We start from the raw sequence: 22258 nt of genomic DNA on the forward strand, positions 1-22258 counted from the left end.
GCATTAAGTACACTCACATTGTTGTGCATCTGTCACCATTCGCCATCTCCAGAAATTTCTCATTATCCCAAACAGAACTTCTGTACCCATTAGACACTAACTTTTTCTCCTCCCTCCCCCAGCCCCTGGTAACTTCGAATTTACTTTCTGTCTCTGTGAATTTGATGACTTTGGGTACATCATATAAATGGAATTGTACAGTATCTGTCCTTTTGTGACTGGCTTATTTCATTTAGCATGTGTCAGAATTTTCTTCCTTTTTAAAGCTGAATAATACTCCACTGAATGTACTTATCACATTTTGTCATCCATCAAACACTTGGGTTGCTTCTGCCTTTTGGCTATTGTGAATAATGCTGCTATGAACATCAGTGTACAAATATCTCTTTGAGACCCCGTTTCAATTCTTTTGGATATATACTCAGAAGTAGAGTTGCTGGATCATGTGGTAATGCTTTTGAAATATTTTTGAAAGTTCCATATTATTTTCCGAGCAGTTACATCATTTTATTTTCCCACCAACAGTTCTAATTTCTCCAAGACCTCCTTACCAGCACTTGTTATATTCTGGTTGTTTTTCTTTGTTTGTTTGTTTGTTTTTGGAAAGCAGCTATTCTAATAGATGTGAGGTGGTATCTCATTGTGGTCTTGATTTGTATTTCCCTAATCCTTAGTGATCTTGAGCATTTTTTTCATGTGCTTGTTGGTTATTTGTATATATTCTTTGGAAAAATGTCTGTTCTAGTCCTCGTCCCATTTTTTAATTGGGTTGTTTTTTATTGTTGAGTTATAAGAGTGCTTTATATATTCTGGATATTAACCCTTTATCAGATATACAATTCACAAATATTATGAGACATATAATTTATAAATATTTTCTCTCATTCCCCAATGGATGCTTGAAACCCTATATATACTATGTTTTTTCCTGTACTTACATATCTTTTCACCTAGTGGAAGCACTTTACAGCTTCTCTTTGGCATATCCAAATTGCCAGCATCACTACTCTTGCTCTTTGGGGCCATTATTAAGTAAATTAAGGGTTACTTGAACACAATCACTGTGATACCAGGACAGTCCATCTAATAACTGAGAAGGTAAGTAAGTGAATAATAGGCAGGTGTACAGCCCTTGTGCCGGACAAAGGGATGATTCACTTCTGGGAGGGTTGAAGTGGGATTGTGCAAGATTTCGTCACACTACACAAAACAGTGCACAATTTAAAACTTATAAATTGGTTTCTGGAATTTTCCTTTTAATATATATTTTCAGATTGTGGTTGTTCAGGGTAACTGAAACCACAAAAATGGCAGATAAGCAGAGACTACTGTGTCTTTTGAAGTACAAATCAAATGAACCCTCTCCAGAAGTTTGTAAACTCTGTTTTAAAGATTCCTTGGGCAGCAGGAACAAGCAAAGTTCAGAGCTGGCTTCCCAGCTGGGAAGAGGGCTCCAACCACACTAAGCATCTCCATTTTGGACTTTCAGCCTCTAGAACTTTGAGAAAATTAATTTGTTGTATAATCCACTCAATGTATGGCATTTTGTTATGGTAGCCTAAGCAAACTAAGACAACCCCTAAATACCACAGCATGCATCTGCTAAGAATGACATTCTTCTACATCATCACACTCAGGAAAATTAGCAATTACTCCATAATATCTAATATCCTATCCAAAGTCAACTTGTCCCTAATTGTCCTAAGAATGTCTTTTTATAGCTACTTTTAAAATTTTCAGCCAGAATCTAAACAAGGTCTACACATTACATTTAACGTCTTTTAATCTAGGACAGCCCCCCTGCCTTTTTGCCCGTCATTAACAGTTTCGAAGAGCCTAGGCCACTTGTCTTATAAAATGTACCACTTTCTAGATTTGTCTAATGTTTCCTCATGTCTAAACTCAGATACAGTATTTTTTGGCAAGAATTCCACATAGGAGATGCTGTCTACGCTGCATCATATCAGGAGGTATCTGACCGCAGAGAGTAAGGCTAAACTGGAACTCGTGGTTAATGTGGTCATGGGGACCCGCTTTTAACCTCTACACAAAACAAGAACCACCAGGCTCAACGCTTTTTTTTTTATACACCTGCAAAGTCAGTTATGCTCGGGACCTGCAGTTCAGGGTTCATCACGTAAGATTCCTTCTCTGTCTCCCACAGCCGGTTCTTCCCCATCTTAGCCCCGGTCCAGGAGAGCACGACCCCGCCCCCCGCCCCCCCGCCCGCCCGCCCTGCCCGGCATAGCCCCGACCCTGCCCATCCTAGCGGCTCGAAGCCGCCATAGGCTCAGGGAGCGGAACCAATTGTGTCTGGCACTCCGCTGGGCGTCGCACACCCGGACTCTGAATCCCGGAGCGCGCGGCGCACGAGTACGCTGTTTTTCGTGGGTTTCCGGGAGCAGGCTGTTCGGCTACTGTGTCGCCTCGCCGCCGCAAGGCCGGAATTCCCGGCTTCGCCGCTGTCTCTCTTGGTACGCCCAGCTCAGCCGCAGCCATGGGGATCCTGGAAAAGATATCCGAGATAGAAAAGGAGATCGCTCGGACGCAGAAGAACAAGGGTGAGGGCCTGCCCGACGGGGCCTTCTTTCTGCCCGCTTCAGTTTTCCTGTCTGTTAAACGGGGGAACAACTCCAGCGGTAGAGCTGGAGGCCGGCTCCAAAGCCGAAGAGAAGTGCCGGATTTGTGCCGAGGCAGGCAGGGCCAGGCAGGGTCTGGCCCCAGTCGGACTGCAAACGGCCTCAGAGAGATCTGATCAATACCAGAGAAATCTGATCAATACCAGAGAAATCCCAGCTACAGCGCAAGCATCAGTCCCAGAGAGAGGCAGAGCCAGGGTTCACCTGGTGGCTGGGCTTGGAGGGTTTTTTCTCTCCCCTTTTGTTCTGAGAAGGGTGGGAGAAGACAGCTCGCAGGTACAACCTTACCCAGCAGCCGGGGGACCCTGGGTGTAATTGTGGTGGCAATCAGAACTCGAGTCTGGCACACCTGGCTTTGAACCCACTTACCTGCTGTGAAACCTTGGAAAGTCGCTTCACCTCTTTGAGAGCTCAATGCATGCAAAAGGGGACAATAATCCCCTGCCCCATCTTAACTCACAATTAAATTAAACTAGATAGCATATGCAGAGCACTAGGCACATAGTGTGCACTGAGTATTTAAAGTAAACCTCCAACATAGATAGCACATAATGAAGCATCAAATCTGGATTTAAGATGGTAAAGGCTGGAGGAGCTCAGAGAAGAGAATTGTGGAGGAAAATGGTGGCACCCAAGAAGGCTTCCAGGAGGAGGTGGCACTTGAGCTGCTGGAGGGTAGGGTATTCCAGGCGAAGAGCATTCCTGAGGCATACAAATGGGAGTCAAGGTGGAATGCTGAGGAGAATAATCTAGATTAGAAAAAGGGTTTTGAGTAATGGGGTATGCGATTGGCCAAGGCGGGTGAGGCCGGGTGGGTGAGGCCCAGTGCCTGGCCATACCTGCTGTGGGATTACAGGGCCAGAAACCAAGGAATGCTAGGTGGCTAGTCTCAGTGACTGCCCTCCTTTGGCACCATTTAGTTGTAAAGGCTAAGAAGTTGAGGGACTTATATCAAGTATTTTGTAAATTTTTACTGAGCCCTTACTGTGTGCTAGGCACTATGGTTAAAGCAGTGAACACAGCAAGAACATCCCTGCCCTCATGGAGCTGACCTTCCAGTGGACAGTCTGTAAATTAGTAATCAAATAAACAAGATAATTTTAGATAGCAATAAATTTCATGAAGACAAACCAGAGTGATATAGCAGAGTGTTGAAGTAGAGGCTAGGTTTACTAAGGTGGAAAGATTCCAAGATGGTGAGCAACTGTAGGTATAGTTTCAAATAAAACTTCCCTGAACATACATAGGAGTTGCATTCCTGGAAATTTCAGCATTTATTCACACTGCAAAAAATGTTCTGTGTTTATATGTGAAATAGATTCTATGCCTCAGTGATCCTAACCCAGGTTTCCCTCTGGATGTCTTTGGGACATGAAAAGACACCAGACAATTCTAGGCCATGCTGGACTAACACCTTGTACAGCAGTTGACTTCCCTGACCCCTGCCGGATAAATGCCACTGAGGACTTTACCATCAGAGTGACAATGGAAAACATTCTTGGGAATTTCCAGAATGCCCCCATGGAATGGTGCTTCCCCCACTGACAGCCACTGACATGGGGTATCAAAGTCTCAATAAGGAGGTTTGTTTTTATTCTAAACGAAGTGAGAAGCCAAGGGGCATTTTAAGCAGAGGCGTCTTTTCTTTCCTGATCTCCCTGACAATGATTGCAGATGGTTCTGATATTCCCAGCCAACAGCTGATTGTGTGTGGGGCCCCACCTGACCATGGGGCTTGGCTACTTTGGACACTTACCTTCCATTTTGCTTTTCATCCTTTAGCCACCGAGTATCACCTGGGCTTGTTGAAAGCAAAACTTGCCAAGTATCGGGCCCAACTCCTGGAACCATCCAAATCGGCCTCATCCAAAGGAGAGGGCTTTGATGTCATGAAGTCAGGCGATGCCCGTGTGGCACTGATTGGATTTCCTTCTGTGGGTAAGGTCAGTGATGATCAGTGTGGGCTTTGGGCAGAAAGGCAGGATGTGTCCATTCAAACATGACTGTGCCTCTTCTCACTGCCCCTCTGGATTATTTCCACGGACAGAGAAGACCCAGGATAAAGTCTCACCGCTGTATCATCCTAACATGGAGAACATTCTTGCAGTTCTAGCAGAAGTAGCTCCACTTAGCTCATCCACTGTGCACATTTATTAAGTGTACACTATGTGCCAGGTGCTGGAGATACAGCTGGGGATGAGACAGTTCTATACCTGCCCCTACAGAACTATCATTCTCAGGGGAGAAAAGACAGTAAGCTAATGGAGAACCAGGTGTATTAAGTGGCAAAGACTGTTTTGGAGGGGTATGTGGGGTGGGGGTTGAGGTCCCACCAATTTATGTTGGGGGTCCGGAAAGCCTGTTCTGGTAAGCAGATATTTGAACAGAGGCCTGACTGAAGTGTGGGAGCTTGCAGAGTCCTGGGGAAGGGACATCCCTGGCAGGAGGAACAGTGAGTGCAAAGGCCTATAGGCGGGAGCTTGCCTGGTGTATTCAAGGGGGTTAAGGTAGCCAGGTCTGAGCGAGCTGCAGTAGGAGATGAATTATAAAGGGTGGATGACCTTGGGGGCTGCCACACAATTTTGGCGTTGAGTGAAGAAGAGTGAATCGGGGAACGCTACAGAATTTTCTAGAAGGTTTCTTCTGTAAGCATTTTAGTTTAGTATAAAATCCATATTTTTATGTGAGGAGTAAGATAAACATCACTGAAGGGTTTTGAGCAAAAAAGGCACTGAGATGACTGGTTTCTGTTTTTTTTGTTTTTTTTTTTTCTTTAATAAACTTTAAATTTTAGAAGAGTCTTGGATTTATAGAAAAATTGCAAAGCCAGTGCAGAGAATTACTGTATACCCCACACCCAGTTTCCCCATTACTAGTACAGTACATTTGTCACACTATGACTCAGTATTTATCTGTTACTATTTATTAAAGTTCATACTTTATGCAGATTTCCTTAGTTTTACCTGTCCCAGGAGACCACATTATACTTAGTTGTTATGTCTTCCTCAGGCTCCTCTTAGACTTGCCTTGATTTCATGACTTTGATAGTATTGAGAAGTGCAAGTCAGGTATTTTGTAGAAAGTCCCTTAATTGGAGTTCGCCTGATGTTTTTATCATGGTTAGACTAGGGTTATAGGTTTTAGGAGAAAGACCACAGAGGTAAAAGTGCCATTTTTATCACATCATATCAAGGGTACATGCTATCAACATAACTAATCACAGTTGATGTTGACCTTGGTCACCTGGCTATTGACCATACAGTGCTGTAGTGAATGTCCTTGTGTTTGGAGCTTTGCGCATTGAAGTTGTGTTTCTAGAGGAAGCATTCCTAGATGTAGGCACAGTGGCTCAGGGGTTTTGGGTTTTTAAAGCAGCCATCAGCTCTGCCACTTACCCACTGAATGCTCTAGCTGTCCCCATCTGAGAACAGCTGGGAACATTTCCTAGTGCACCCACTATATACAGTGCTGTGTCTGGGCAGGGTTGGGTGTGCTGGGGCAGATGCCGATTGGACTAAGACTAGGCTCTGCTTCAAAATCTGCAGGATACCTTCCTGGTGGCATTTAAATGTTTCTTAATCTTAAGGAACATTCTTACCCTAAGTAGATTATTATCAATACCTAGCTGCTTGATTTTCTCCTTGTCCTCTAACTGTATGGGCTCAGGAAACAATGTCATTTTAGTTATCATCTAAGCCAGGTAGAGTGAGGCTGGGAAAGTTGCTGTAGATGAAAGTTATAAAATGCTCTGGAAATCAGGTGCCAAGCCCCTTGTAACTCCTACTCCTCCAAGCCTTTTGCAGTTCATCTAACACATCCCTTTCAACCCTTTCATAAAATGTGAGCGCTCCTTTGACATGTAGTTTTCTGGCCTGTGCATGAATTCCTTTAGTGATGGGGTGCTCATGATTCTCCAACTTCACAAAAGCGGAATGTGGAATGGCTCAAAGGCCTCCTTAGAAGGAGCAGGTACTCTGACTTCAGGAGCCCCTCCTGCCAAGAGAGTAGAGACATCCCCCAAGGGTGCCCTCTGCTGGCTAAGTACCCTCACAGTTTTCAATCCTGGTATGGTTTCCAGATTGCTCTGTCTTTTTGGTCCTTTCTCATTTTTCTCAATTTTATATAATAAAAATTTTAAAATATGCAGAAGAAATGAAAACAGATACAATATGCCCTCCATCTAGATACATCACTGACTGACATTTTGCCATATTGCTCTATCTTTGTGTGTATGAGTGTGTGGGGTTTTGTTTTGTTTTGATTGAACCATTTGAGTAAATTGCAAGTGTCATGCTTAATGACCCTTTACCCCTAAATCTCCAAGAATAAGAACATTTTCCTACTTGGCCACAAACTGTTATATCACACCAAACAAAATTAACAGAATTAACAAAATTAATTATCTAATGCCTAGACTATATTATGATTTCAGTATTTACCCCAAAATGGCCTTTGCAACTAGTCTGTCCAAACTAGGATTCATTCTGGAACCACATGTAACCCGTGTGTCAGTTGTCCCTTTGTGTGCTTTAATCCCTTTTGTCATGACTCTGACTCACTGAAGAAACTAGACCAGTTGTCCTACAGAAAATTTCATGCTCTGGAGTGGTCTGCTTGCTTCCTTATGCTGTGCTTTAGCTTGTTTGTCTATTCGCTATACTTCCCGTGAACTGAAAGCTGGGACTGCATTGCCCAGGTTTTATGAGATGGTGCGCACCTCATTTTACACCATGCCAGAAAATCTCTGAGAGCTAGTTGTATTTCTGAGACCACTGGATTAAAGAGGGGACACCCTGTGTTCCCCTCCATATAGTTACATTCTCCCCACACAAACAAATTAGAAAATCACCTGCGGGGTGCTACTGTTGTGGCTCATACAAGTCAGGCCCTGTCAACATCCTTTCAGTGGCTTTGGCACCAGTGAATTGTCTTTGCCTGCAGATTTTTATTAGTGGTCGTAAAATGGCAATTTTCTACTTCCCTTCTTCCTCATTTAATAGCTGACATTCCTCAGTAAAGCAGCACTGTGTCTCATCAGTGTGAGCTGTTTGGTTACTCCGAAAAGTTCCACCAGGAAAGGTAGGACAGATGCTTACCTGTTGCCCTTAAAGATAAAGCATGGCATTGGGCGCACAGCTGTCCAACAGATGACAGATAAAGATTTCTAAGCTTTAACTGTTTGGGTATTATTATGAGCTCATTAGTTTTAGTCTTTTCTTTTGATTTTACTTTCCAATCTGCCAAAGGCTTCTTTACCAGGTGAGAAGCTCAAGTTGGAAGAAGCTACTTTAGTTCCCAAGGTCTATGCCCCTTGTGGTCTGGACCCTCTGGCCAGACCCCACTGCCCTGGTAGAAATCTAGGCTCTCTGGCCATGGAAGGGCCCAGGCCTCTTCAGCAGAGGCCAGACAGGATCAGGGACATCTTCCAGCAACCACTGCTCAGTGTTTCGGCAACCCTTGCATCCCCCTGCCCTCCTTCCAAGAGGTCCCCAGAGTGTTTTTGGATTTGAGGCCTGTGTTTCCTTCATGTGCCCCATTCTGGGTTTCAGAAGTCCAAGGGTGTGTGAGTGAGGTATGTGCTCAGACTTCCTGTCTGCCAGTGAGGGGCAGGGTCTATACAACACAAGCCCCAGGTCCAGATGGCACTGTCCTCGTCACAGCTGCTTCTCAGGCTTCTTATTCCAGGTTCCCTGCTGACTAGATGGGCCCAGGATGCTGGGGCTGGGTTTCCTCTATTCTTCATGCTGCCCACTGCTTTGCACTTGCCCTCTGGGCCATAGCATCCAGCACTGTGGTCTTGGTGTATCCTGGACTCAATGTGCCCTGTGCTTTGTCATCTCCATTAATCTCCATGCAGCCCTGGTTGGATGCCCACTCTACATATGAGGACTCCAAAGCTTAGAGGATAAAGTTTCTTGCCCAGGGTTCTCCAGCAGAGGCAAGGTTCAAGGCCAGGTCTCTGTCATCTAGCCAAGCCACAGCTCCATTCCCACTGTGAACCATGGCTTAAGTGTTCCCATCTAGGTCTTTCCCATCTCACCCCTCCCTTTCTCTCAGCATCTTCTCCCACCATCTGGCTTTGTCTCAGACCAGAAGGTGAGTATCTCTGTGTATATCTTGCCTCTCCCTGGGTGAGCAGCAACTTCAGGTGCCATGGGGCTGTTGCCAATTTGAAGTTCTCTGGGGCCCAGGAAGGTTTGGAGGGTTTTGTAGAGCTAGGGAAGGGCCCCTGATTTAAGAAGCTAGGTCCCTGTGTCCTCTTGAGACAGGCCTTGAGTCCTCTGAGGAATGGAGGGGTTCTCTGGTGCCCATCTCCTGGGTGGGGCTAGAAGCAACTTTTCCAGGTGTTGGTCTCTTCACAGCCCCTCCAGTCACCAAGCCGAGGGTGAGGAGAGGATCTCCCTGCTGCTCGCGGCCTGTGGAGATTCTCTAAGGAGGCTGGGACAAGATTTCTTGATACAATGGCTTTCTTTTTCTTCTAGTCTACCTTCTTGAGTCTAATGACCTCCACAGCCAGCGAAGCTGCATCCTATGAATTCACAACGCTGACGTGTATCCCCGGGGTCATTGAAGTAAGTTGGAGTTTGCTGGATCCCAGGAGGGGAAAGGGTGTGTGCTTGTGTTTGCAATTGTGTATATGTTATGTGCATGCTTGTGCAGGTGTGTCTGTGTCTGTTTCTGAGGAATGGGTGTCCCTGTGTGGGGAAAGGCTCTGAACTGAGCTTCTTTGCCCTCAAGCACTGGCACTTCTGGGATTCTGGCTGCTAAGACTCTAGAGATGCCTGGCCTATCTTGCAATCCTAACTGGTTTCAGGAGTCAGGCCAGTGTATAGTGCCTTTTGTGCTCCACTCCCCCACACCACCCCAGCTCAGGTCATTCATTACTGCTTGGCTGGATTCCGTTTCCTATGAAGCTTTAGAGCCGTGGACAGCCCGGGTCCTGTGGCCTTGAGCCTCTCACTATGAAGCACTTAATTTTGTGAAGCGCTGATATCATCAGCAATGAATGTTATGAGACTAAAAACTCTAGAGCCCTCCCCAGGTGGCTCTTCAGCTCTCAATGAGCAATGAGGCTCAGACAAGGCCATGAAGGCTGACCCCAAGGTTCCTACAGCCCCTAGCTATAGGCTGTTGTATGTGTCCTGGGTTCAGGTAGGCCCTGCCCAGCAGTGGCCCATCCTCACCTTACCATCTTCTCTTCTGCATCCTAGTACAAAGGAGCCAACATCCAGCTCCTGGACCTTCCTGGAATCATTGAAGGCGCAGCACAAGGTGTGAGATGGGCACCCAGATCCTGTCTTCTCTCTCAGGGGACTCAGGAAGCCTCACTGTTAAAATTGGATGTGGCTGTTAAAGATTGATGGATGGGGCTCACAGCTCCTCACACTGCTCAGTATTCTATTCCTAAGGGATGCTTTTCCCAGGGGAAACACATCTTAAAGCTGAGGAAACTGAGACAATGAAATGTCTTGCCCAAGATTGTTCAGCTTACCAGGTGGGCTTGAATCCCCACTTCCACTCCATGTGTTCCACCATGCCCTGCTAAGATACTTATTAGCTGGTGAACTCAGACCACGCTCCTAGTCCTGGAGCTCTGTCCTTTGTTGTTTTGGGGGTTTTCATTTTATTTTATTTTTCTGAGATAGTATCATGCCTGTGCTTCTGGTGGCAGGTGGCTGCATCCAGCATTTGGAGAGATGATTACTAACTGCTGGTTATCCAGCACTTGCTAAGTGCTGGGCTATGTGCTGACCATTATCTCACTTAATCCTTAGATAGTCCTATGACTTAGGGGGCATCATCATTTCCTTTTAATAGCCAGGAGGAACCCCAGGGACAGAAAAGTTAAAGGTCTTCCCTAAACAACTATTCAGCTGTTAAGTGCCAGAGCTGGGATTGGAGCTGCCTCTCTGGTTCTATAGCCCCACGGTGGCTGGCAGTGAGGTGTCCTCTCTAGGTATTCAAGTGCAATCTCTGCTATACACCCTCCCACGCCCCACCACTCCCATTGTAGTGAGATCCTGCCTGTTTGAATTGGTTCGTGGGGAGTGGTGATGGTTCTTCATGCCATCCCAGCCAGCATATGGGGGGTCTGGAGGTGGTCTGGTCACATGTGTTGGAAGGGCATGGGCCGGAGGCAGAAGGTAGCTGGCCCATGGAGATAGATCACCTTGTCCAACCTCTTACTCTTAGAAGAGGGAGGCAGGTCATAATTGAAACCCATACTACACAGATCCTGGTACTGCTGCTTTGGTCCCTGACTTTGTGTGATGTTGGCAAAGTTCTTGACTTCTTTGGTCTAATAGTAATGGAGTCTGGTTTTTGTATAGTAGTTTCTAAAGCACCTCCTCCTATGTTGTCTCCTGTGATCCTTTCTGCAGCCCTGGGTGAGCATTCTAACACTTTGTTTTCTAGAAAGGGCAGACAAGTTCAAATCCTGGCATCACATTAGCTTTGTGTTCTCGAGGAAGTGATTATCTCTAAGCTAAGCCTCAACACTAACCATATGGGATAGTTTTGAGGATTAAGTGAGGAAATGTTCATGAAGCACTTAGCACAGGGCATGCCACACAGTAGGGGGAGAGGGAGGATGTAACTTCTCCCAAGGTGGTGATGTTGGATTTCCTTCTAAAACAAGTCTCCATGAGTTGGACAGCATCTAGATTAAAGACAAATGCCAAAGAAATCACAGCCAAGAAAGTGACATGTGGCAGGTCTATAAAGGACAGCAGTCCAGGCGCTGTGGACTGGGTGGGAGTCACATGGGTCCTGTTTGTGTCACTGTGTAACATCCTTTCTACCTGTCCAGGGAAAGGCCGTGGCCGGCAGGTGATCGCTGTGGCACGTACAGCTGATGTCGTCATCATGATGCTGGATGCCACCAAGGGAGAGGTGCAAAGGTCTGCGGGGTTGGGTAGGAGGCAGGCTGACATATCTAGTAAGGCCTGGGTATGGCGCTGGGACACCTTGGCTCCTGCAGATGTGTCCTGGAGCTTCTGGGTGGTCCAAGGGGTGCTTGGCCCTGTCACATGGAAGTAGTGATAGGACTGACCACAGGCTAAACCCAATGCACTGAGCCCTGGAGAGACGCATCCTCTCCAAGAGGCTTCCATCTAGCACAGAGGCTGTCCTGGGCCCAAGGTCTGTGGCCTGGCTCTGGCTTCTGCTTGCAGAGGGTCAGTGACCCAGTCACTGCCCAGAACCTACTAGGAGCCTAACCCCAATCAACAGAAGCCTTGTTCGTGCCCTAGTCTGATGCCTAAGGGGCATACCAGGCCTGCCTTTTCACTTGGATTACAGACTTGGCTGGTCTGCCCTGGACTGGGCAGAGGGTCCAGAAGCTCCCCCTCTGTAGCTCTGAGTCATTGGGTAGGAATGTTCCAGGTTGTTGATGTAGGTGGGCAGGGGCTTCCTGTATAACATAGAAACTGTGCAGGCTGCCTCTGGGCACCTATGAAAATTTGTCAGTGCTCTGCCCAGGTCTCTGCTGGAGAAAGAACTGGAGTCAGTGGGCATCCGCCTCAACAAGCACAAGCCCAACATCTACTTCAAGGTGAGGCCCCTCTCACCTTCAGGCTGCAGTGTGGGTGGTTTGGGACTGGGTCAGTCAACAGCTGAGGCACATGGGGCTATTGCTGCTAACTCTTTGTCAGCATCTCTTCCCCTTTCCTCCTCCAGCCCAAGAAAGGTGGCGGCATCTCCTTTAACTCAACAGTCACACTGACCCAGTGCTCAGAAAAGCTGGTGCAGCTGATCCTGCATGAGTACAGTATCCTTCCTGAAAAGAGCAGTGAGAGAAGGCCCACAGCCTTCAGAGCAGGGGAGGAACAACCAGAGCCAGGGCACCCTGTGGCCCAGGGTCACAGTAGACCACCCCAAGCCTCCCTGGATCCACTGAAACAGGCTCCAGGAAAGCTGCAGTCGCTGACACAAGGCGCTTCCTGTTTGCTTTGCCTTTGTGCATAGTAAGTTCCAGCTGGCTGGGCCACAGCCATGCACTCAACAGTGGCTTCCTTGCTTCTCACTGACTACTAGGTGCTGTGGCAGCCAGTCACATCTGGAAGGAGATGAGATGTTGAGGGAAACAGCCACTGTGGTTTGGCCTCCTGGCCTAAAGAAGCCTCAGGGAGAACCGGGGTCCTGTGCACACTCCACTAAAGTATTGTCGGGGCTGTGTGGGATCTGGGGCTCTGAAGGACAGGGCAGGGCTCTAGAGTCAGTTGAGCTCAGCATAGAGAAAACTCATGGTAGGACAGACTGCCTAGCAAGGTGGTGAGGCCCTCGTCACTGGGGATATGCGAGCAGAGGCAGGGTGGCTCCTGAGGAGAGTTGTGCATGAGGGGCAAGCCGAAGTTAGACCAGAGCTTTCAGACAATGCTCTTAGCACTGAAACCTGAAGTTCCACTGAGGTGCTTTGGGGATTCTGGCGAGTAGGTTTTCTTGCATAACAGCAAAGATTTAAACTGCTGGCTGAAACTTTTACATGTTGTGGTTCCTTTTGGAAAAAAAAAAAAAAAAAAAAAAAAAGGACCCTCATCAAACTTTAAAATCTGGTAAAACCTCACAAGCAGATGACCTCTAAGGTCTCTTCAGCCATCATATTTCCTGATTGGCTGTTTCAGGCCCTCATCTGAGTTGGCATAGGAACTGCTGGTGCACAGTCTGCCCTTAATCTGAGCTTCTCAGAGATCTTCAATGCGGAAGTACTCTTCCGAGAAGACTGCTCCCCGGATGAGTTCATTGACGTGATCGTGGGTAACAGGGTGTACATGCCCTGCTTATATGTAAGTGGTACCAGCACATCCCTGGGTGCTCTTGTAGGAGGGGAGCCCTTGTTCCAGGCCACATTTCCTGAGCCCTCTTGACCCAGATGGGATCTGTCGCCACTCTATTTCAGTGTCTCCTTGAATCTTGCAGACTCAAGTCTCACTTGACACTTGGGTTCTAGTCCACCAAGCCTTTCCTTCTGGAGAGGCTGGGAGCCTAGGCCCCTTCAGCCTGGGAGGGGAGGTAGGACACTTAACATCAGCCCATGACCATGGTGTGCAAAGGAAGGAACCACAGGCAGGGCCATGGCTGTTTGGGGACCCTTGTCCTATACTACTTTGTCCTTTTCTTCCTTTTAATTCCAGGTTTATAACAAAATTGACCAGATCTCAATGGAAGAAGTGGACCGCTTGGCCCGGAAACCCAACAGTGTAGTCATCAGGTGAGACTCTGCCATCCTTTCTGTGTGTGAGGCTATCAGTGAAGCCTGCCAGCTGCCTTAGCCAGGCAAAGCCTCCACTGCACAGCTCAGAGCAGATGGAACCCTCCAAATTGCTGGTCACACTCTGAATTGACGTGAACAGTGTGGGTGATGTGGGGTGGGTTCTGGTTAAGAAAACAGATTTTGTCCATCAAGGTAATGGTTACGAATGGTTAAGAGGCTTCATACTTAGTAGTTAACCTCAGTTCCCCAGAAAGCCCTAGGGTGTGAGCTAGTATCTTGATATTCTGGAAGATGTGGCTCTGTAACCACAGATGAGAGGAAAGAGGGAACTGAAGTCTTTAGGTGGGTAGAGTCATCCTTGGCCACCTGCTCCCTGCCATTCTTCAGGAGTGGGTCCTGGGAGTGCAACTTGCACTCTGGCTGATGGCTGCTCATTCACTTCCCATCATTGCTATGGGGTTCCTCTTTTGAGGCAGACTGACTCGTGCTTTACTGTCCAGTTTCCCAGCTCAGCCAAGGTGCTTTGTAGCTTCACAGTGAGGCTTGGCTTATGAGGAGGGAGATGCTCAGGGACCAAGTGGAGGTGACTGTTACAAATGATGGGTGAAGGTCCTGGACTCAAGAAGGTCCCTCCTGCAGGATAGCCTCAGCTCATCTCCTCCTGCTCCCTTCAGGGGTGGCCTGAGGACATGCCTGCCTTCAGGGTGTAAGAGCACCTTTACTTGCTCATGCTCACAACAGCTCTGCAGAGGGCAGGACACCCATTCAGGGTAAGACGACTATAAACCATCAGCCAGGGGCTCCCCCATTACTGAATTCTGTGACGGGCAGCCCTGGGCCACTTCGCAGCTCCTCAGGAGAGGTGAGCTCTGGATTGTCATCCTTTGCCCACAATCCCATCATATCCCCTCACCATTTTCCACACAGCAGGTACCAGAAGGGAAGCCAGAGCTCCAGTGACCTGTCTCAATTACAGATGCCATCTGTCCTCCACAGAGAGCAGTTGTGACCCCCAGGAAAGATGGCTAAGTTCCATTGGGTGTGATTGTGATTGCTGACCAGAAGCATTGGCAGCTAAAGTACAGGCTGCCTTCAGAACTATAGGCTTGGTTCCCCACAGGCGCCAGCTTGGCCATACTGGCCTTGGTGCCTGTGCCCAGCCTGGTGGAGGTTGTCCTTTGTAACAGTGAGAGAGCAGGGACCACTGGTCTCTGAGCCCATTGGGCTCTTCTAACTAGCTGCCTTCCTCCCTGGCAGCTGTGGCATGAAGCTGAACCTAGACTACTTGCTCGAAATGCTTTGGGAGTACTTGGCCCTGACCTGCATCTACACCAAGAAGAGAGGACGTGAGTCAAGCAGCATGCAACCCAAGAAACAGCTGAGCCTTACCCTCCCTCAAGGGCTGCCATGCTATGCATGTGGTCCCCTGAGGGGGGTGGGGGAGGATGGGAGTAGGGTTGGGATGCAGTGGGGTAGAGTTCCCTACTGGCTACAGCAGTAAGTGCCTCCTGACCTCACCCAGCAGTGACAGGCCCCACGTCACAACTTTAGGCAAGTAAATACACAAGAGCCTTTTCCTTTTCCCTACCCCCTGTACACATACCTTACATATTCAGGGACCTAGCTGCTGAGTTCTGGCAATTTTCATTGACCTTGATCTTGTAAGCAAGGGGAGAGATGTGGCTGCCTCTGACTGGATTCCAGCAGCTGTCATATCTTGCCAGTTCAGTCCACATGCTTCACATGACTCGTCTCAGTTTTGGGGCTTTCACGGCAGACTAGGTTACAGGCAGTTTGAATCCTGGACTTGGTTGGATTCATTTTGATTTTCTGTGTTAAGTTCAAGGTTGTAGAAGAATGTGTGAGGATCGATAGTGAGGCTGTGCCTAATATGACGGGAAAGGTTAGTTCAAGGCTGGAGACTGGAAGGGCCTCTGTTCCCTGTGTAAAGGAACTATATAGCATCAGGCTGTGACTTTGGTTGACACTCATACCCATCTTTACCTGTTTAGAGAGGCCAGACTTCACAGATGCCATAATCCTCCGGAAAGGGGCCTCCGTGGAACACGTGGTAAGTTAACGAGATCTGCCTAGACTAGGGTCTCAGGGACTTCTCTCTGTCACCTCTCAGGGCGTGGTGAGGGGGTCCTGCCTGAAGTTCTCCCAGCCCTCAGCTGACTCTTGGATGACACGTGCTACAGTGGCAGAGTTGGTGTTAGACCTGAGATGCATCCCAATCACCCTTCCTAGCTGCACGTTGAACTTCCATCCTCTTATAAGATGAGGATGGTGCTGCCCACCCCCTGGTAGTTAGGGAGTGGCATCAAATGAGGTCAAGCATGTAAAGCACTTGGCACACTGCCTGGTACATGGTAGATGTCCAGGAAGGAGTTGTCCTCATTATCCTGTCTTATCCCAGTGCTATAGGCTCCTCAGGGCCATTGAGATCTTCTCTCAAGGAGAACTACTGCCCCAGGGTACTCCTGTGTTCATTCCAAGTCATGTCTCCCCAGTGCTGGTCTAGGGCTCAGAGTTGCCACCTCCCATGCCCTTGGCCCTTACTGGCTTCCAGGTCCCCTTTGTACTCCCAGTGTGGCCTGCCCCTTCCTGCTTCTACATCCCACCCCCAGACAAGGGATGGCTTCGAATGCTTCCCACACACAATGTGCTTTATTGAGCGTCAGCAAAGTACCCTTGGTTCCTGCCAGAACTAGGATCCTTGGGGGTCAACAGATGCAGATATCCAATCCTGGAACTAAGAAGTCACACATAAAGGTGAGGGCAGTAAAAGAAGAGGACAGTGAATGGGAAGATATGGCACCAAGTCTGCATAGGACATCTCAGAGGAGGTGATGTAAGTGGACCTTGTAGACCAAGCAGGACCTGACTGTGAAGAGTCAGGCAGGGGAAGCTCCTCAGACAGGATGTGCAAAGGCCGTGAGGCCAGGGACTCTGAGCTGAGCCTGTGGGTCAGGGAGAGGAAGTGTGTGTTTCTGTGTCTGGAGCTCTGTCAGAAGCACAGGGATCACTCTATCCCCTGAGTTTATCCCTGCACCATCTTTTTCAGAAGGCATTGTGGGACCTACTGGAATAGGTGATGGCCCAAGAGCTTAAGACAATGCTCCATGTCACACAGCCCTCTTCTGGGGCTTTTGTTTTCCTCTAGCTCATTTCTTCTCAGGATCTGTAATCTTGTCAGTAGGTGGGCATACAGTCTGGTCTTATGCATTCCTTCATTCAATTGCACACCCAGCCTGAGGCCTCTGCTGGCCTGGAGATAGATGCTAACACAAACAGGGCAGGGCTTGAAGGCCTGCTCACCAGGTAGAAGCCAAAGAAACTCAGGATTACCCTTGCAGACCCCTTAGATCAGGGGTCCTCAATCCCTGGGCCACAGACCAGTAGTGGCCTGTTAGGAACTAGGCCTCGCTGCAGGAACTGAGTGGCAGATGGGCCAGCGAAGCTTCATCTGTATTTATAGCCTCTCCCCAGCACTAGCAACACTGCCTCAGCTCCACCTCAGATCATCAAGTGTTAGGTTCTCATAAGAGCACTGGTCCCTGGTGCCAAAAAGATTGGGGATTGCTGCCTTGGAACACTCCAAAGAACTCTGGGAGTCCCTGTTCCCTGGGCCTGTTTTGGAACCCTGCTGGGTTCCAGCAGGCCATTAACACAGGTGCCCACATGTGCTGCCCCTCCCTGGGGTTACTCTACATCTTCTGTGAGCATTTTCCTCAACCCTCTCAGGCCCTTAGCTGTTTACTCAAGAGGATGTGGGGCTTCGGCCACACCTGGGAGGAAAACAGGAGATACCAGGAACAGAAGGATAGTCTAGGCACTGAGAATAACAGGTGCAAAGGCCCAGAGGCAGGAGTAAATGTGGGGAATGCTAGCTGTTTGCTATTAGCTGGCATGGAGGGTCAAAAGCAGCAGGTGAGGAGAAGCCAGCAGGGTGGGGAGGAGCTTTGGGGGCCTTACTCCAGAGCCTGGACTTTGTCCCAGAGAGGCCTACTCTTAAGTGGTCAGCCCCTCCCCACTCACCCACCCTCCCATGATATCCACCTCTCCCAGGTGCCAAAGAATGTATATAAAGGCCTGCCTGAATGCTGACAACAGAGACCCAAAGTAGAGGAACCAGGTAGACACTGGAGCCAGGCAGACCTGGGGTAATACCCTAGCTCCTGATAATGTCAGCCTTCCTATGCTTCAGTATTCTCATATGGGGGTAACTGACCCAACCCCCAGGGTCTTTGAAATACACCTAGCCAAAGCCCTGGTACATTTTCAGTGAGTGGTAACAAGCCTGTCTACAAAAGGGTCATGGGCCATAAGCCCCAGAGGTAGGGAGGACCATGCAGGTCTCAGGAGTGAGAGGCACAGTGGACTCTAAGGAGCAATAGTCTCCTATCCCCAAACCATATACTGTCTCCTACATTGACAAGATAGCCTTGGATGACCTTTCATTCTCTCCCATTACTAGAGATGCAAATACAGAGAACTTCTATGAGAACCATAGAGCAAGCTCTGTGGTAAACGGTTTCTACTGATAACACTTGACTTTAGTGTCAGATCACTAGGGCATGGTGGGGCCTGTGACAAACTGGAGAACACATTCCCAATCTGCCTCAAGGGTGTGAGTGCCAGCCCAGTGCTCCCAAAGCTCTCAGGGTTCCAGGAGAATCCCTGACTATCACCCTGTTCTGCAAACTTTGCCAGTAGGTTTAATTTAGTTGTTGGGCAAGCCGAATAAACTTAAAAACCAGTTCGCAGGCCAGAGCTGACTTCTGAGCCATCAGATTTCATTCTCTGGTGTAGGAAACAGTATTAGAACTAATTGTGTGGGTATCTCTGTTTGCCACAGACAGTAGCATCCTCTCTGCCACGGCTGTGGCATCCTTGGTCACCCAGAGGAGGCCCAGATCAGGTTGGCTCCTTGGCTAATGTTCCTGCAGGCCTGACGTTGGCCTCTGTCCCCACTGAAGCTAAGCTGAGGCATTTGGTCTCTAACCAGTAAAGCTGTGGACACATGGGAAGAGAGGCAACATTGCACACTTTTCTCTGTAGCCCACCTCTACTGCACCCATCCATCGTCTTACACCCAGGGGTCCACATTCTCAGGGGAAGAGCTGGCTGTCCCTCCCAGACTGCCTCCTGGCCTCCTGACAGTGCAGAGATTTTCATGACCTTCATCCCTACCTGGGAGTGCTAAAGAATGTAGGCTGTCTTGGGGGTCGGGAATGGATGATGTGATATGCAAGAGGCTCCAGGTCACAGCTATGGACAGGAGGCATGAGAGACAGTGACCAAACGTGGTGACTTGCTGAGATGAGCAGGGGATTGGGTGTTCTGAAACTACTCTCACTCCTCTGAAGGGTCATCTGTCAGGGCTCTTGTTCAGGCAAGGTGCACAGCCAAGACCCATACCTTTCTTCAGTGGCTATGAAAACATTCCTAACTGGATATCAGTTATTCCAGGTATTCCTAACTGGATACCTTGGACAGAGCTGGAAGCAGGTGTGTCAGAACAACCTACAGCCATGAATATGAGGCTGTGTATGGACAGTGGTGTTCCTTGACATGAGGCCAATGCTGTTTGAGCACTCACCTTGGGAAATGCTACTTCTTGGCATGTGCTCAGGGCTTGGTGGGGTTGGATGGAGCCTCATCTCATTATCTGACTCTCTCCTGTCCTCCCACTAGTGCCACCGCATCCACAGGTCGCTCGCCAGCCAGTTTAAGTATGCACTGGTGTGGGTAAGTTTGGGCAGAAGGTGGGCCAGGGTTATACCCAACATAGCCCCCAGGTTAGGCAGGAGCAAGGGGTTTACACTGCTCTGCATGGTGTCCCTGTCCTGTATGGAGACCAGAGTGTCTATGTGTCTCACTCCATAAGGTATGCATGTTGTCCCATACTGGACAAAGGCTTCTCCATCTTTGGGATCCAGAGATAGTCAGACCACTGGGGAGTCCTGCTGTCTGAGGCCTATGGGGTTTGCTGATGCTGGGACCCCCACTTAGACTCTGGCATTCAACACACCCCCACCTCTCTCCACTGATAGCTCCATCAGCCTTGGCCTTGGTCAGTACTGATGTGGCCCCTCTGCCCTGTTCCCTGCCCAGGGCACCAGCACCAAGTACAGCCCTCAGCGGGTGGGCCTGACTCACACCATGGAACATGAGGATGTCATCCAGATCGTCAAGAAGTAGTGACCTGAGGCCAGGCCACCCATCTACCCAGTCTCCCTGGGGCGTCAAACAGGAAAAGAGAAATACACATACTCCAGGAAAGGGTCTTTCAAGTCTCTGCTTTTTCCAGAAGTTTCTTCAGTAGGCAGGTGATGAAGAGTGTGTGGGATAGAGGGACAAGGTTGTAGGCCTTGGGCTGGGCTGGGGGTATTTCCCATGAGACTTGTCCCTTATACAGGGATTCTAAATTTGGAACCCTGGGCCTCTACCCTACCCCTGGCCTCCTTCAGGCACTGACAGAGCAAGTTGCCCCTTAACTTCCCAGCCAGCGTCTAAAGCAGATGGGTTGCTCAGTGCAAGGGTGGGGAGCTGGGCCTGCCTGGGTCCCTAGAGGTAGTAGTTACTGTTGGGGCACCTCCACCTCGGCTCCTGCAGTTTCTCTGGTACTCAGGGAGGGGAGCTCCAGGACAAAAATTCCTACCACCCTCCCCCTCCCAAGGCTGCCCTGTGTTGGAAACTAGAGGTCAGTGGCTTTAAAGGCCTAGCTCAGGGCCTCTGCAGCCTGATGGATCCTGAAGTGCTACCCCTTCCCATGGCAGCCCCTGCCCAGCATAAAACCCCAGGCCCCAGGCCCTATACAAACACCTGGGGAAGTGACTGGAGTTTGGGTTCTGTATTTTCTCTCTAAGCCCCCTTGATCTCAGCTCTCTGTGAAATAAAGAATGAAAACAATTCCTGTTCAGACTGAGGTCAGTTTTGTAAATTTGCTGAACTTGGTTACCAGGCCTGGTCAGGATGCAGCAATTAGCCTGGTAATCAAAGTGAATGGAGCCTAGGCTCTAGGGGACCAGGCCCAAGCCTGGGGTGCAAAGGGGAATGTAGAGACTTCAAGGACAGGCTCTACCCTGGAGGGTTGGCCAGGGGCTGCAGACCCCAGACTTGGCACCTCCTTAGACCAGGCTTGACTGCCAATGTGGGCAGCATCCCCAGAAGGCCCTTATATTTTGTGGGGTGGCAGGGAAGCTGCCCTGTGAGAGTAGGATAGCCCATATATTTCCTGTTGCCTCAGGAGGCAAGGGTGAAAGGGCCTCATCATGGTGCCAAGGAATGGCAGCCAGTGTTCACTGAGTCCCTACTGTGTGCCAGGGGCTGAGTGGGGCCATCTCCCCACCAGCCTATTCTCCAGGGGCAGTGACTTTCCCTGGGCTACACAGCTTGTAAGTATAGAACTGGTATTTGAACCCCAGCCTGAGATGTCTGAGCCATTGAGAAGGCTCCTGGAGGAGGTGTGCCTTTTAGGATTGAATGTTAACAGGTTTTGTGAAGCTGCCAGGCACTGGGCATGCAGGAGGAGTAGAGAGCTCCCCTGGGGGCTGGAATATGGAACAGGCCCACTGTCCAGCTCTCCAGGATGTTCTTGGCTCCTCTGTCAGCTGGTCAGGCTCCTTTCCAGAGACAAAACAGGAATAATAGACATCATCAAATATACATGGGGCCCCAGGCGGTCGGCGTGATGAGCTGAGCTTCCCTTCCCCACAACACCGAGCTATTCTGTTGGGCTAGCCATGTATCTGAGGCCAACCACAGGACCCCCATTAGGCGGCATGCAGTCAGGGAGTAGGCCACAGGACCCAGGTAAGGAGACCGTCCCTGTTCTTGGGCCCTTAGGGTCTGCCCCTAACTTCCTGCCCCCTGTTGCAGATGGGAAGAGGTTAGGGGGTGGTGGCAAACCTGGGGCCTTGCCCCTAACTCACTGAGGTCCTTCTCTGGGCCTCAGTTTTTCTATAAAATGGGTATGATGATGCCCATGCAGTACCCCTCTTGGCATTAGTGAGATGCCAAGATGGGTATGTGCTCAGTGGTTTAATTCAACTCCTCCTAACTGCCACAAGACCCGGCCATGAGGTCCTAAATAAGGGAATCTGCCTGGTTGATGGTCACTACCACTTTCTGCCTCAGGTAGTGAAGGGCTGTGGGTTCACAGGGTGTCAGATCCAGGCCTGTTCTGTCCCCTAAGCTGGCTGGGAAAAAGGAGGAGATGAGACCAGAGGTCTGGACATCCTTGGGCAGTGTGGGCTCAGGGCCAGTAGTGTCAGAGGCTCTAGCCACTGGGCTGCCGTTTTCCTCACCGAAGATGGGCTTGTATCCTGGGCAGGGTCTGTGTGTCCATGTATCAGAGCTGTCAATGCATCTCTGTTGAGTCCTTGGCCTTGAATCTATG

At 49.2% G+C, this 22258-nt stretch overlaps 1 protein-coding gene across 1 annotated transcript; it reads left to right on the forward strand.

Annotated features, from left to right (window-relative positions):
* Positions 1–2368: 2368 nt before the first annotated feature.
* On the forward strand, positions 2369–20774 carry DRG2 (developmentally regulated GTP binding protein 2). The gene is made up of 13 exons (XM_016145202.2): positions 2369–2561; positions 4422–4582; positions 9122–9211; positions 9851–9911; positions 11449–11539; positions 12120–12192; positions 12318–12408; positions 13326–13423; positions 13772–13848; positions 15109–15197; positions 15864–15922; positions 19552–19605; positions 19972–20774. The coding sequence occupies exons 1-13, from the start codon at positions 2498–2500 to the stop codon at positions 20056–20058; spliced, it is 1095 nt and encodes a 364-aa protein (XP_016000688.1). The 5' UTR covers positions 2369–2497; the 3' UTR covers positions 20059–20774.
* Positions 20775–22258: the final 1484 nt, after the last annotated feature.

The sequence above is a fragment of the Rousettus aegyptiacus genome, unplaced genomic scaffold (assembly GCF_014176215.1).
Source record: "Rousettus aegyptiacus isolate mRouAeg1 unplaced genomic scaffold, mRouAeg1.p scaffold_m13_p_6, whole genome shotgun sequence".
NCBI classification, from domain to species: Eukaryota; Metazoa; Chordata; class Mammalia; order Chiroptera; family Pteropodidae; genus Rousettus; species Rousettus aegyptiacus.

What these genes read in the sequence shown, in the direction of transcription:
- DRG2 (XM_016145202.2), top strand. Translation starts at nt 2,498, where the DNA reads ATGGGGATCCTGGAAAAGATATCCGAGATAGAAAAGGAGATCGCTCGG. An exon ending in CATTGAAGGCGCAGCACAAG is followed by an intron (nt 9,912 to 11,448) that starts GTGTGAGATGGG and finishes CTACCTGTCCAG; the next exon opens with GGAAAGGCCGTGGCCGGCAG. An exon ending in ACCAAGGGAGAGGTGCAAAG is followed by an intron (nt 11,540 to 12,119) that starts GTCTGCGGGGTT and finishes TGCTCTGCCCAG; the next exon opens with GTCTCTGCTGGAGAAAGAAC.